This window comes from Opisthocomus hoazin, chromosome 14, assembly GCF_030867145.1.
Source record: "Opisthocomus hoazin isolate bOpiHoa1 chromosome 14, bOpiHoa1.hap1, whole genome shotgun sequence".
NCBI classification, from domain to species: Eukaryota; Metazoa; Chordata; class Aves; order Opisthocomiformes; family Opisthocomidae; genus Opisthocomus; species Opisthocomus hoazin.
Window position 1 is genome coordinate 1,802,256 of NC_134427.1, and position 13,985 is coordinate 1,816,240.

The 13,985-nt window shown below is 57.2% G+C and overlaps 1 protein-coding gene across 1 annotated transcript; it reads right to left on the minus strand.

Moving 5' to 3' along the window:
- Positions 1-4,373: 4,373 nt before the first annotated feature.
- On the minus strand, positions 4,374-9,006 carry TAF9B (TATA-box binding protein associated factor 9b). The gene is made up of 7 exons (XM_075435795.1): positions 8,923-9,006; positions 8,756-8,837; positions 7,678-7,814; positions 7,469-7,603; positions 6,351-6,432; positions 5,700-5,813; positions 4,374-5,339 (listed from the first exon to the last, which is right to left on the minus strand). Exons 1-7 carry the CDS (start codon positions 8,971-8,973, stop codon positions 5,173-5,175), a joined length of 768 nt encoding a protein of 255 aa, XP_075291910.1. The 5' UTR covers positions 8,974-9,006; the 3' UTR covers positions 4,374-5,172.
- Between the last annotated feature and the right edge of the window lie 4,979 nt (positions 9,007-13,985).

The window sequence follows — 13,985 nt, forward strand, 5'->3', positions numbered from 1 at the left end:
GAGGGTGCTGCTGCTTCCCTTCCCCCTCCTTGCCATGGTGTCTTTGCCACTTTTTGGGTCACAGCACGAAGAAAAAGTGACATACGCTGTTTTTTTCTCCTCCCCTGGCAATAGTGGTAACCCAGACCTGTGCCTTGCCTTGCAGCTGGGTGCTGCGTGAGCACTGCGCCTTCCCCGAGCTCCGCGCCCTCGCTGTTGATCTGCTTACCCGCGTTCAGGGTTGCAGGGCTCCTGGTGCATGGTGAGCTGGGCGGGCTCTGCTGCACAGATTCGGTCCTGCCTTTGATGACTGTCAGAGGAAAACAGAGTGGTTTCCCCTGGGACGGGCAGGAGCCAGCGCTGTCCTGTTCCCGTTGCTCTCTTCCAAGCTGGTTCTGGTTCTGAGGAGCACTCGGAGCAGGGCTCTCTGCACCCCTCTGTGGTCCCTTAGCACAGAGCTGCTCCGGGGCTGCTCTTCCACCTCCGGTCGTCTCTGCTTTCCAAGCATATAGAAGTCCCTGATGGCTGTAAAATATTTATTTTAAAGCAATTCAAATAAGCACTGTGAGACCTTCACCCAGCGAGAGGGCATCTGCCTCGCCCTGCGAACCTTCCCGTCCCCGTGATCCATCAGGATCGTTTTGTACAGAGAGAACGAAGACGCAGCACGAAGGTGACAAATCTTTGCGCAGCGAAGCGCGAGGTGACCACCAACCAACCAAGCCCCGTGGTTTCAGCCAGAGCATCCTACTCGTGGGCAGGGTGGTGAAGCAGCCGGGCTGGGGAAGCCGACAGCCTCCCGGGCAGGTGCCAGAAAGGAGGAGAAAAGCTGCGAATCTGGGAAAATGGGGGGGGGGGGGGTTTTTGAAGCTTTGCCTCAGCCTCAGCATCTCGTAGCGCCCAGCCCCTCCAGTTTGGGCACTGGGTTTAGCGAGGGGGGGAGCCAAGGGGACCCCCCGGACACAGTAAATGTGATTTGTGTCACTGTGTCACTGCTTATACAGAAAAATGTGTGGCTGCGACTCGGGTGAGAACAGTGATTTATACAGCTGTAAAAACAGGCGGCTGGGCATTGGGTGTGGGTTTGTGTCTACAGGTTATAGGTACAATAAAGGTACAGTATGGATTATGTTTTAGCTCTCTGTGTCCTATAATTTATGTATAGAGAATATATAAATACAGCAGCCTAGACTCACTGAAGTTAGAAAAGACCCTGCACAGCATCGAGTCCAATCATTGTGGGTTTGGTGTTGTATTTTTTATATATACATATACACACACACACACACACACAAAAATGAGCAAATAAAAAAAAGAATATGTGTGTTTTATATACAAGCTATAGGCTATACAACCTTTACATAAGACAGTTATGTGTGCTCTAGTGGATGGCACAGGGTTTATGTTACAGTCTATATGGCATAGCGAATTTTTTTTTTTTATTATTATTGCACTTCCCACTACCCTCAGCACCTCCCTGTAAGGATGTCTGAGAATGTCTATGCATAAATATATATTTTTGTATATAAAAGAATTGGTTTCTGTGTGTTAGCTAGACTCTCTGTATATACACACACACACATATATATATGTCATAGAATCATAGAATGGTTTGGGTTGGAAGGGACCTTAAAGCTCACCTGGTTCCAGCCCCCTGCCATGAGCAGGGACATCTTCCACCAGCCCAGGGTGCTCAGAGCTCCATCCAACCTGGCCTTGAGCACTGCCAGGGAGGGGGCAGCCACAGCTTCTCTGGGCAGCCTGGGCCAGGGCCTCACCACCCTCATGGGGAAGAATTTCTTCCTAATATCTAAGTTAAATCTGCCCTCTTTTAGTTCAGAGCCGTCCCCCCCCTTGTCCTATCACTACACACCCTTGTGAAAGCCCCTCTCCATCCTTCCTGTCGGCCCCTCCAGGCACTGGCAGCTGCTCTAAGGTCACCCCGCAGCCTTCTCTTCTCCAGGCTGAACAGCCCCAGCTCCCTCAGCCTGTCCTCGTAGCAGAGGTGCTCCAGCCCTCAGATCATCTTCGTGGCCTCCTCTGGCCCCGCTCCAACACATCCACGTCCTTCTTACGTTGGGGGCTCCAGAGTTGGACGCAGGACTCCGGGTGGGGTCTGATGAGAGCGGAGCACAGGGGCAGCACCCCCTCCCTCGCCCTGCTGACCCCGCTGCTCCTGACGCAGCCCATAGCCCATCTCTTCCCACCCATGCTCAGCTGTGGCCTGGCCTCCATGACGGGCCGTGCCGTAGCTCATACATAAAACGGTTCCTGGAGGTGTCTGTGCGGCGTGGCCCAGCGCTGGAGCTGCAGCTACGAGACGACGGCCACGCAGCGCGAGGCGGTGCAGAACCGTTTTGCTGTCTTTACGCCTCTGTCACCGCGCGACACCGCAGGCGAGCGGGCGTCTGGCGGGGGAGGGGGACGCCCTGCAGGGTAACACGTAATACAGTGTAAGTGTCCGGTAGGATTCATACAGTGTTCTAATGTGTAAGTATATGTAATACACATCAAGGCATAATAACATCATTATTTATTATAGAATAGCAAATATAAATATGACAGACTACATGCTACGTAATACAGATGGCATAGAAAAATACAGATTATATTTTTTTATATTTTTATATATATTTTATATATATTTACATATATATTTATATATCTATATATAAATTTATATATTTATATAGGTATATATTTATATATTTTATATATTTATATTAAATATAAATATTTATATCTTTTTATATATAAAATATTTTTATATATAACGTATGTTTTTACATATTTGTATATATATTTGTATATATATTTTTATATATGTATTTGGGGGTTGGACTAGATGACCCACAGAGTTCCCTTCCAACACCGACCATTCTGTGATTTTTATATATATGTTTTTATATATTCATGTATAAAAATATATATTTCATATATATATATTTTATATATATTATCAGTATTTTACATGTCCATATACATGCCAGTCGTGTGTGTGCAATTATAAATACATGTAAGTATATAAAAATAGATGACTGCGAGTATGTGACCGTGTGTGTAAGCTAAAACTCAACGCATATCCATGGCTGCACACAGATGTATATTAAATATTTTATAAATACTTGTGTGAGAGAGGATATCACAGTTTTATTTATACATATATATTTGAATCTATAGGTGCAAGAATAGTGTCTGCGAGGGTTTTATTGATTTAATAATTAATAAAAACCGTATTGCATCTGCTACATACGTTGTATGCTGCATACGTTACACATCGATACAACAAGGGTGTCTGAGCCTCCGTAGAGTTTAAACACCTACACGTAGCTACACAGAGCACGTCTGTGTATGGCACTGCGCGTGCCATCCGTGTGCACACACACACATCTGTTCCCGGTAACGGCTGGCGGTGCCCATGCACACGTGTGTGCCACACGCGGTCTGTACACCCACACGGTGTGCACTGTGTGTGTATGCGTGTGAAAAAGAGGAGCGGGGAGGGTCTGAGTGTGTACAACACCATCACATACATATGTGTGTGCATGTGTGTGTATAAACACAGATCTCTATAAAAAGTTTATTAAAAAAGCTCTGTGTATATAACACACAGACACACACACGTGTCTCGTGTGCATGCCTATGTATACACATACATATGTGTGCATACATCAATCTATCTCTGTACACACACCTCGAAACCCAGCACAGGCGGGGTCCCTGGGAGCACCCCCTGCCCCTCAGCCCCAGAGCTGAGCCCCCTGCCCCGGCTCCCTGCCCCTCGCCCCCCGTGCTGCTGAGCCGCCCGTCTCCCCTCTTCTCCCCGCCGCGCTGATCCGGCGTTTCTTCGGCCAAGCAACAGCAGCGAACGGAACCCAGCGCGGCGGCTGCCCGGGGAGCAGCGCAGCCTCGGGGCCTCGGCGCGGGGCTGCGAGGGGACCTTAGAAATGCCTACAAACATCTGAAGGGTGGGGGTCAGGAGGATGGGGCCAAGCTCTTTCCAGTGGTGCCCAGTGACAGGACAAGGGGCAACGGGCACAAACTGGAGCAGAGGAAGCTCCAGCTGAACCTGAGGAAGAACTTCTTCCCTCTGAGGGTGATGGAGCCCTGGAACAGGCTGCCCAGGGAGGCTGTGGAGTCTCCTTCTCTGGAGATATTCAAGACCCGCCTGGACAAGGTCCTGTGCAGCCTGCTGTAGGTGACCCTGCTTCGGCAGGGGGGTTGGACTGGGTGACCCACAGAGGGCCCTGCCAACCCCTACTACTCTGTGATTCTGTGATTCTGTGAAGCGAGGGGCCAGCACCTCACGCCATGGGGACACGCATCTCGGTGTCACCATAACGCGTCTCTCGGCTGAAGTCTGGCCAAGAGGCACCAGGAACGGCTCCACAAGCTCAGGGCAGAGACCCTGCTAGAAAGACGCAGCACTTTATTGTTTCACGTACAAAAAGGCAGCGTTCGGCCCCTCGGCGGAGCGGACTGGGGCTCCCGGCGCAGCACAGAGCCCACTGCGGGCCCCCCGAGGCGCCGAGTCGGACGCTGCAGCCACGCTCGGGTGGTCTGTGCTGCGCCAGCTCCCCCCGCACGCTTCACGGAGCACGCACACATGCTTAAAGAAATGAGGGCTGAGAGGTGAAAAAAGAAGAAAAAAGAAGAAAATCTCGGCTGGGGTTTCACCTCCGCTCCGGCTGTGGAGCGCTGGGTACTGGTGGGGGAGCGCTGGAGGCCAGCCCTGGCGCTCTCCAGCAGCCCCCTCCCCCGCCACGGTGCCCCCGGGAACCACACACGGAGAAGGGCAAAGCGACCAACACGAGCCACAAACAGCAAATGTATTTTTTGGGGGAAAAAAACCAAAAAGAGGTCGCTATCGCCCAGCTCCGTCCCGCCTCGGCCGGGACTCGGGGTCCGACGAGCACCGAGGCCACGCCGCCCACGCGGGGCAGCACGGCGAGCGCCCGGCGCCCGAGACGTGGCCACGGGCACAGGCTGATCTCCGGGAGCGGTGCCCAGCGCTCGGCCCCGCTGCTGGGGTTCAGGGGGTGTTGGGAACAGCTTGGCCACGCTCTCCTCTCTCCGCAGGCCACGGGCTCTCTCTCGTCCCCGCACCCGGCCACACATTTACACGGAGCTCGCGGCGAAACCGGACTCGACACCGGTCGGCGAGGAAGGGAGCGAGGGGACGGGGAGGTCGCGTCACAAGTTGTCGTAGTCGTCGTCGTCTTCGTGCTTCCTCTTCAGGGGGTTGGAGTCGTTGGAGGCGTTCTGCGACGACACCATGTTTGTGGTGATCAGGATGTTCTTCGGCCCGATTAACGAAGGATTAATGAGCACGTTCTGAACCGTGGGAGTAGTCGGTGTGCCTGCGGGAAGGAAGGACGCCAGCGGATGAAGAGCCTCAAGGAACGGCAGCTGATGTGCCCACAACAGCACTCCGGGGCTGACGCGCCTGGCGCGCTCCCCAGGGAAGCGGTGAGGGCAGGGAAAGGCTGCGGGGCGAGCTCGGGGCGGCAGCGAGGGCGCAGGGGAAAGCCACCCGACACGCTCCGCGCTCCCGGCACCGCCGGGACCGGAACGGAAACGCGGCGGGGGAGCAGGGGGAGGGCGGCCCGGCTTCCGTACGCAGCCACGAACACGCGGCAGCGCCGAAAACCAGTGGAGGTGCCGGGATTCCCCGCGTGGTGACCACAGACTCTGTCCCGCGCCGCGGGGCTGCGTGTTACCCGACTTGACGGCCGCCTGCGAAGACGGGATCTGGACGGTGAACCTCTGGCCGGTCAGCGACACCGGGGTGCCGACCTTGGCGGAGATCGACACCGCCTGCGCCGACGGCGTACCTGAAATTCAAACCAGCTCAGTCAGAGGGTGAATTTATAAAAAATACACTTGCACTCGTAAATTTGCTTTCAAAGTGGATGGCACCAGGCTCCAAGGAGCGGGCAGACCCGGAGCGCAGCGGCACCGGACAGGCAGGCACCACGTTTCCAGGCCCAGCTGCTCGAGACGTGCACACCCGCGGGCGGCAGACACACGCTAAGGTGTGACAGCACGCGCCCCGCCGTAAATCTTGCCACCCTTTTAGACACGGATGTTCTTTAGCGCTGCTTGTAGTTCAGTGAAGGGCTTATGATGAGGAGAAAAACCTCAAACTTCAGTTTCTGGAATGGTCTCTTCAGGTACAGAAGTTGTCACAAAAACAGGAATAAAAGTACGGAATGGGAGCAACGTATCGGAGATCGCAGTTCTCTTTCTGAAATGAATCTCGTTTTTCCGGCGCTGGCACCCAGCCGTCGCCCACCTCGGCGGCTGACGCACGCTTTACATCACCCCTCCTCCTTTCCCCCTTCGTAACACCGACACGAGCCGCTTCCTACCCAAGGTGGGAGTGCTGGGCCTGCTGCCGACAGCGCCGACGCTCAGGCGAGGGACAGTGATCCTCCCCGCGGAGGCAGGGACCTGCCGGGAGAGCACAGCCCCGCCTCAGCCTCCCGGCACAGACTCCCGGGCGCGGACGTCGGAGGAAGCAACGCTCCTTCCGGCGAGGGCTGCACAACCCGCGGCTCAGCCCCGCGCCAGCGCCGGGAACCCGGCCCTCAGCTCAGCTTTCAACGTTCTTTGTTTAAAACAGGGGAAATAAAGGTGAAATCCTGCACGCCGAGACGCCTGGGATTCCCCAGCAAGCAAAGTGAAGCACAGACAACGAAGGTGTCAGCACAAAACACCCTTCAATATCTCTACTAAAGCCTCACTTCTATTTTTCACGACCTGATCCACAGCTCGACAACTTTGCTTTAATGCTAAAAAATTCACAGACGCATTTTTTCACACCCTTTGCATTTGAAACCAGCTGGCGTACGAGCACTCGGAAAGTCCTACAGGTGCACAGCACCGACCCCGTTTCAAACGTGGTTTTGATGTGCACGGGTCAGCATTTGCCCCTCACTACGAGCAGGACCTGGAGGGGCTGGAGCGTGTCCGGAGAAGGGCAACGGGGCTGGGGAGGGGTCTGGAGAACAAGTCTAACGGGGAGCGGCTGAGGGAGCTGGGGCTGTTCAGGCTGGAGAAGAGGAGGCTGAGGGGGGACCTTCTCGCTCTACAACTACCTGAAATGAGGGGGCAGTGAGGGGTGGTTGGTCTCTGCTCCCAAGTAATTAGTGATAGGACGAGAGGCGATGGCCTCAAGCTGCGTCAGGGGAGGCTCAGATTGGATACTGGGAAAAATTTCTTTACTGAAAGAGCGGTCAGACATTGGAACAGGCTGCCCAGGGAGGTGGTGGAGTCCCCATCCCTGGAGGGGTTCAAAAACCATGTGGATGTGGCACTTGGCGACACGATTTGGCAGGCGTGGTGGGGTTGGGGTGAGGGTTGCACTTGATCTCAGAGCCTTTTTCCAACCTTAATGACTCTGTGACTCCTCAGAGGTGGGAAAAACCCCTTAATTCTCAGATTATTCCCGACAACGCCCGCGAGCGCTGGGAGGCTCCCTCCCTACCTTCTTCTGCAGGGACTTCAGCCGGTAGTTGGGAGCTGTCAGGCAGTATCTGTCCGGCGGGAGCCGGGGCCCGGAGTACGGCTTTATCAACGGCAGCGGCGTCTGGTTCTTCTGCCTGGCGATATCCAACAAGAACTGGAGAGACGGGGTGACGCGCCCGCCCGCCGCCCCCCGAAGCCCCCCGTCCCCGCCCGCGCGGCTCCGCTCACGTCTCTGGGCGGCGGGGAGGTGAACGACTGGTCCGTCCGGCACTGGATCGCCAACCGCACGTCGTCCGCGTCCACCGTGGACTTCTTGGCGTGGCTCGAGTAGATCTTCGCGTCTTCCAGGATGGTGGTCACGTACCCTTGGGAAAACGGACACCCCCTCACCGAGGCTGGGTAACGGGGGGGGGGGAATCTCTCCCCTCACCATCCCACTCGCGTCCCCCATAGTTTATTTACAAAATAAAGGGGGAAGCCGTCAGGAAAGCCGGCTAAGGCAGCACTCCCCTGCCCCATGACGCCAGCACCGTGTCCCCCAGGGTTTATTTATAAAAAAAGGGGGAAACCCTCAGTAAAGCTGGCTAAGGCAGCACCCCCCTGCCCCAAGACGCCAGCGCCGCGTCCCCCGGGGTTTATTTATTAAAAAAGGGGGAAACCCTCAGTAAAGCCGGCTAAGGTGGCACACCCCTGCCCCACGACGCCAGCTCGGCATCCCCAGGGGTATATTTATAAAATAAAGGGGGGAAACCCTCAGGAAAGCTGGCTAAGGCAGCACCCCTCTACCCTTCTCTGCTGCCCGACGACGCCAGCGCTGCGTCCCCCAGGGTTTATTTATAAAATAAAGGGGGGAAAACCCTCAGGAAAGCCGGCTAATGGCGGCACCCCTCTGCCCCACGACACCAGCTCGGTGTCCCCAGAGGTATATTTATAAAGTAAAGGGGGAAATCCTCAGGAAAGCCAGCTAAGGCAGCACCCCCCTGCCCCTCTCCACAGCCCAGTGATGCCAGCGCTGCGTCCCCTGGCGTTTCTTTATAAAAAAAGGGGGAAGCCCTCAGGAAAGCTGGCTAAGGTGGCACCCCCCTGCCCCTCTCCGCTGCTCGATGACGCCAGCTCGGCTTCCCCCAGGTTTTATTTATAAAATAAAGGGGAAAACCCCCAGGAAATCCGGCTAAGGCAGCACCCCCTGCCCCTCTCCGCTGCCCGACGACGCCAGCGCCGCGTCCCCCGGGGCTTATTTATAAAATAAAGGGGGAAACCCTCAGGAAAGCCGGCTAAGGCGGCCCCCCCCGGCCCGGCCGCTCACTGTAGGCGAACTCCAGCATCTGGTTGATGACGCGCGGCTCGTACTCCGTGATGCCCATGTCCTTCAGGATCTGCGCCATCACCTGCGGGGCCGGGGGAGGGGGAGGCACCGCTGAGCCCCGCCGCGCCCCGGGCAGCCCCCCCCGGCCCCGCCGTGCCCCGCCGTACCTGCGCGTCTTTGGGCGCGCTCTTGGGAGACGCCATCTTGGCCGGCTCCATCGCTTCCCGTCGCCGCGGGAGGGGCCGCTTCCGGTCGCGTGACCCGGGAGCGCCGAGCGCGGCTACGGCGGCCGGGGAGGGCGCGGGGGTGGGGTTGCCATGGCGACGCGGCCTGGCCCGGCCTGGCGAGGCCCGGGGAGGCCGCCGGTCCCGGCCGCGGCCCGTTCAGCGCTGGCGGTGCCGTCTCTGCCTTCTCTGCCCGAGCGTGGGGGGCCTGGAGGCCTCCGGCAGCAGGCGGTGGCCCGCCGGGATGGAAAGCGGGGGGGGGGGGCAGGCCTCAGGGCGGGTGAGGCCTGCGCCCCCTCCCCAGCTCACAGCCGTGCTGCTGAGGGAGGGCTTGTATCCTCTTTTTTCTCTTTTTTTTTTTTTTTTAAACTGCATTTCTATCGTGCAGAAAATCTTTTTAATAAAGGTATTTGTGGAGGCAAAGCAATACCCGGGCTGGGGGGGTGAGGGAGGGGTCCCCTGCCCGCCGTGCAGACTGGCTGCTTGCCCGGTGAGGAGGCCGAAGGCTGTGCTGCTCCGCCAACGACCTCGGTGGCCGCTGCTCAAACGGCCGGCGTTCCCTGGGTTAAAGGAACACGAGAGCACTGGCAGCGGGGATTCTTGAAGCTTGTTTTCTGTGCACGCATTCCGTGCGAGTCTCGTCAGAAGTTTCGCTTTCTGAGAAGAAACAGAACCAAAAGAACCAAAAATTGTTTTCTTGGGATTTAGTGGCAGAGGGGGATTAGCAGCCTGCCGGAAGAGTTGCAGCAGTGGTGTCGTTAGCCGTGATGTCCAAACGAAGCAAGGGCTGGAGGAAGAGGCGGTGTCCGCACTGGAGCAGCTGGTACAACAGGGAGAAGCCAACCCCCTCCGAGAGCAAGGAGAAAGCAGCAGCTTCAACCTGTGACTGCGCTGACCCGCGCCTGCGCGACGCCCCAGCAGCAGCGAGACCCCCTCTCTGCTTCCCGGCCATACCGAGGGTGAGGTGTCACACTGGGAAGCCGCACACTCCGCCTGCCCAGCTGCAAACGCAGCCTTCAGACCCGTCTTGGCCCCGATGCCACAGCTTTGCCGGGGATGGGGGTGCTGGACTGGCATGGCGGGGGGCAGAGGCAGCCCCACGGCACTGGAGGAGCTGGAAAACCCGCGCCCAGCACGCACCGGCGCTGGAGGAGCTGGAAAACCCGTGCCCAGCACGCACCGGGGCTCGAGGAGCTGGAAAACCCGTGCCCAGCATGCACCGGGGCTGGAGGAGCTGGAAAACCCGTGCCCAGCACGCACCGGGGCTGGAGGAGCTGGAAGACCCGTGCCCAGCACGCACCAGGGCTGGAGAAGCTGGAAAACCCATGCCCAGCACGCACCGGGGCTGGAGGAGCTGGAAAACCCGCATCCAGCACACACCAGGGCTGGAGGAGCTGGAAGACCCGCATCCAGCACACACCAGGGCTGGAGGAGCTGGAAGACCCGCATCCAGCACACACCAGGGCTGGAGGAGCTGGAAGATCCGTGCCTAGCACGCACCGGGGCTGGAGGAGCTGGAAGATCCGTGCCCAGCACGCACCGGGGCTGGAGGAGCTGGAAAACCCGCGCCCAGCACACACCGGCGCTGGAGGAGCTGGAAGACCCACGCCCAGCACGCACCGGCGCTGGAGGAGCTGGAAGACCCGCGCGCAGCACGCACCGGGGCTGGAGGAGCTGGAAAACCCGCATCCAGCACACACCAGGGCTGGAGGAGCTGGAAGACCCGCGCCCAGCACGCTCTGGGGCTGGAGGAGCTGGAAAACCCGCATCCAGCACACACTGGCGCTGGAGGAGCTGGAAGACCCGTGCCCAGCACGCACCGGGGCTGGAGGAGCTGGAAGACCCGCGCCCAGCACGCACCGGGGCTGGAGGAGCTGGAAGACCCGCGCCCAGCACACACTGGGGCTGGAGGAGCCGGCAGCCGGAATGCCTCCGCTGCAGCTCCTCGGCTGGGAGCGCAGCAGCGTTGTGGTCCAAGTCATTTGACTTTCATGAGTCAGAGTTTATTACACAAAAACATCCTGCTAGGAGGGAAGGGAGGATGAATTCCAGACACTGACCTTAGACAACAAACAAAACCCAGGGTTTTTTCTCCCCTGGTTTTAGGGAAGGGGGGGGAGCTCTTCCACCTCGGGCTGGCGTTCAGGCTCAAACTTGGCATCGTTGGGCCGTCTGCCGTTTATTCCCAATGCAGTAAAAAACGCTTCGCACCGCTGATCTGGGTTTACCCCCAAGAGCAGGCAAAGACCCCTCCGTCCCCACCCCCCCTCTCCTGTCCGTGCTGTGATCGCCTTCCCCAGCGCTGGCAGCTCCGGGCTGAGCAGCACGACCCATCACAGCGGCTGCTCGAGGCCTTTCTGTGAGCCGGTTCCCACAGGGGAGATGTTTGTCCCCGAGGCCACAGACGCCTTCCGAGCGGGCCTGCCTGGCCATGAAGGCTTCCTCCCCACCGTGGACACCCAGAGCCGTCACCCTTCGGCTTTGCTCCCGCACTGGGGTTTTTTTCAGCGTTGGAAAACAGGAAACCGGGTCGTGGCCCGGCCAGGCCGAGCGCTGGCTCCTCCGTCTGCCGCCACCGGGGCCGTTCGTCCGAGGCAGCGTGTCGCAGCCGGGAGCGAGCTGCTCGAGGAGACGGGGACGGCAGCCGCACGCCACGCTGCCTGTGCCTGAGTGCATCGGCTGGGGCTTAGCTCTGCATCATTAAACCAACAAGTTAAGACTGGGGAATTTCTTCTCAGGTGGGTTTTGTTGAGGTGTTTACGGCCTTGGCATGCAGGCTGCTTTGCCTTTTTATTTTTTTTTTTGAGGTGCTCAGGTGCCAAAATCTCTTGAAGAAAACCCCAGAGCCAGCGCTTCTGCCTCTTGGATAGGGCAGCAGAGATCTCCCCAGCGTTACAACCGGGGCTCTGTCAGCACAGCACAGTGACTCTGCTCAGCCCTGACCTTTCGAGGCCAAATCCCACACGATTTGGCTCTACGAAACGCTGGCTTTTGAATTGTCCTTCAGAGCAGAAAAACCACAGAGAGCAGCACTGCGAGGAGAAGGGGGGAGGTTCATTTCGTAGCGGGTGCCCCGCTTGCTTCTGCCAGTGCCCCGCTTCCCGGGTTGGGGAGGCATTTCGGAGGACGCAGCCCGCTGCGGAGCTGAGCGGGGCACGGTGCCGAGTGCCCCACTCTCTGCCTCCGGCTGAGTGCGTTTAACCCCCAGCTTCCCGGTGCCCGCCTTCACGTTTTCCCTCACGCCGGCCCCTTTTCCCCTCGCCTCCCCCGCCCTGGCGCTCTCCAGCTCGTCATCTCTGCTCCGTTTCAGAAGTGGGAAGTAAATCAGGGCTGAGTGCCAGCCTGTCTCCTTTGCAAGAGTGATGTTCCAATAAAGGCTCTCCCATCCTAATAACGGCATTAAAGCACGGGCAGTAGAAATTTCTCACTCAGCGGCGTATGCTGGGGAGCCCTTAATTTAAGTACAGGCTTCTTTGCCCCAGGCTGGTTCGATTCCTTTATCCCCACTGGTCAACATGGGTGTAAGGGAGCCCTATTTTAATTGCAAACAATTAATTTTGCGTGCATCCTTAAGTCCTCGTTGGTTGCAGTTACCAGTAACCACAGCACGAAGCAGCTGGGCAAGGCAGGAGGTCTCATCTTTGCTAGTTTAAAACTTTGCAAGCTCTTGGTCCTTAAATGGTTTAAAGAGGCAGAATGAACTCCGCTGGAGGCGACTGAAGTGTGCTCTCTCCCTCTCCAGCCGCCGCAGTCTCGGCCTTCGTGCTGTGCTGGCTCCCGTTCCACGTCGGCCGAATCCTCTTCACCCAGAGCGAGATCCTCCCGTCTGACCTCACGCAGCACTTCAGCCTCGTCCCCCTGCTTCTCTCCTACCTCGGGGCTTCCATAAACCCCATGCCGTCGTGTCACACAAATACAGGAAAGCGATGGGCCAAATCCTGCACCACAAGCGAACGCGGCGCTGCAGGGGCCTGAGCGGGAGTGGAAAGGTTTCTTCCGAAGGTATGGAATTTGGTTCTTTGATGGCAGCTGTTCAGCACTGACACTGTCCTCGCGACCCAAGCGTTTTGCCAGCAGTGTTGTGGGTTAAAACCCAGGCGGGATGGTGCACACGGAGACTGGAACAAGTTTTAAGGCTGTCTTTTTGGCTACTGTACATTTCCTGAGATAGGTTTGGAGCCTTTTAGGAAGGCTGGAGTCAATCTGTGCTGTCCCTGCAGGCAGGGGCAGGCAGGGCTCTTCAGGGAGCGTGCCAGCCATGGTGCCAGGCTTCATTGTCCACGCAGCTCCTGTGAAGGATTTGTCTCTGGTTTTGAGGACCAGACGTTCTGTTCATCACAGACCCGCGAAACATAATTCCAGTTACTTTCTTCCCACAGAAGCCACGAGAGACAAAGCGGAGGCTAAAGCCAGGCCAGCTGCTTGCTCTCAGCAAGGAGTGTAAGAAATACAATCTGTAAGGTACTTCAAAGGCAAGGGCCAAGAAATTACTCATTTCATGGGGCCACAAAAGCATTGTGGGCTTCCTAAAGACCGATTCATTGCTCACCCCTCAGGTCTCTGGCGTCGCGTCCCTCATTTTCAGTCTCTTATCTTGTTCTTTATTCAAATTATGCCCAGACTTCCACAGAGTCAGAGCCCATCTCTGCGGGAAGAAACAGCCCTTGCCTTCCGAGCTCCTCCAGAGGGGCCAGGGGCAAGTGAGATGGGGGCGATGGCTGCGGGGGGAAGCAAGGGAGATGGCCAGGTGCCTCCTGCTCTTATCAAGGCTCCAGGAAAGGGCACTGCTCGGTGCCCAGGCTGACACGGCTCCTGGGAGAGACAGGGACAGCGCTGCACTGAGGTTCCTCAAATAAAACATCTTTCTGGAAGAAAAGTCAAGACAGCTGTTAATGATGTGCTATAACAACGCTAAACATGTTTCTTCAGCTCCAACTCACACAAATGACTGCTCCCCAGCAAGGTTAAAATCCACAATAAAAACCACACAACAACCTGTAGTCAAA

Excerpts from the sequence above, each read along its gene's own strand:
- TAF9B (XM_075435795.1), bottom strand. The coding sequence starts at position 8,973 with ATGGAGCCGGCCAAGATGGCGTCTCCCAAGAGCGCGCCCAAAGACGCG. Across the intron at positions 7,815-8,755 it reads GATGCTGGAGTTCGCCTACA|GGTACGTGACCACCATCCTG; the intron begins GTGAGCGGCCGG and ends CGTTTTCCCAAG. Across the intron at positions 5,814-6,350 it reads GCCCAGCACTCCCACCTTGG|GTACGCCGTCGGCGCAGGCG; the intron begins GTAGGAAGCGGC and ends TTTGAATTTCAG.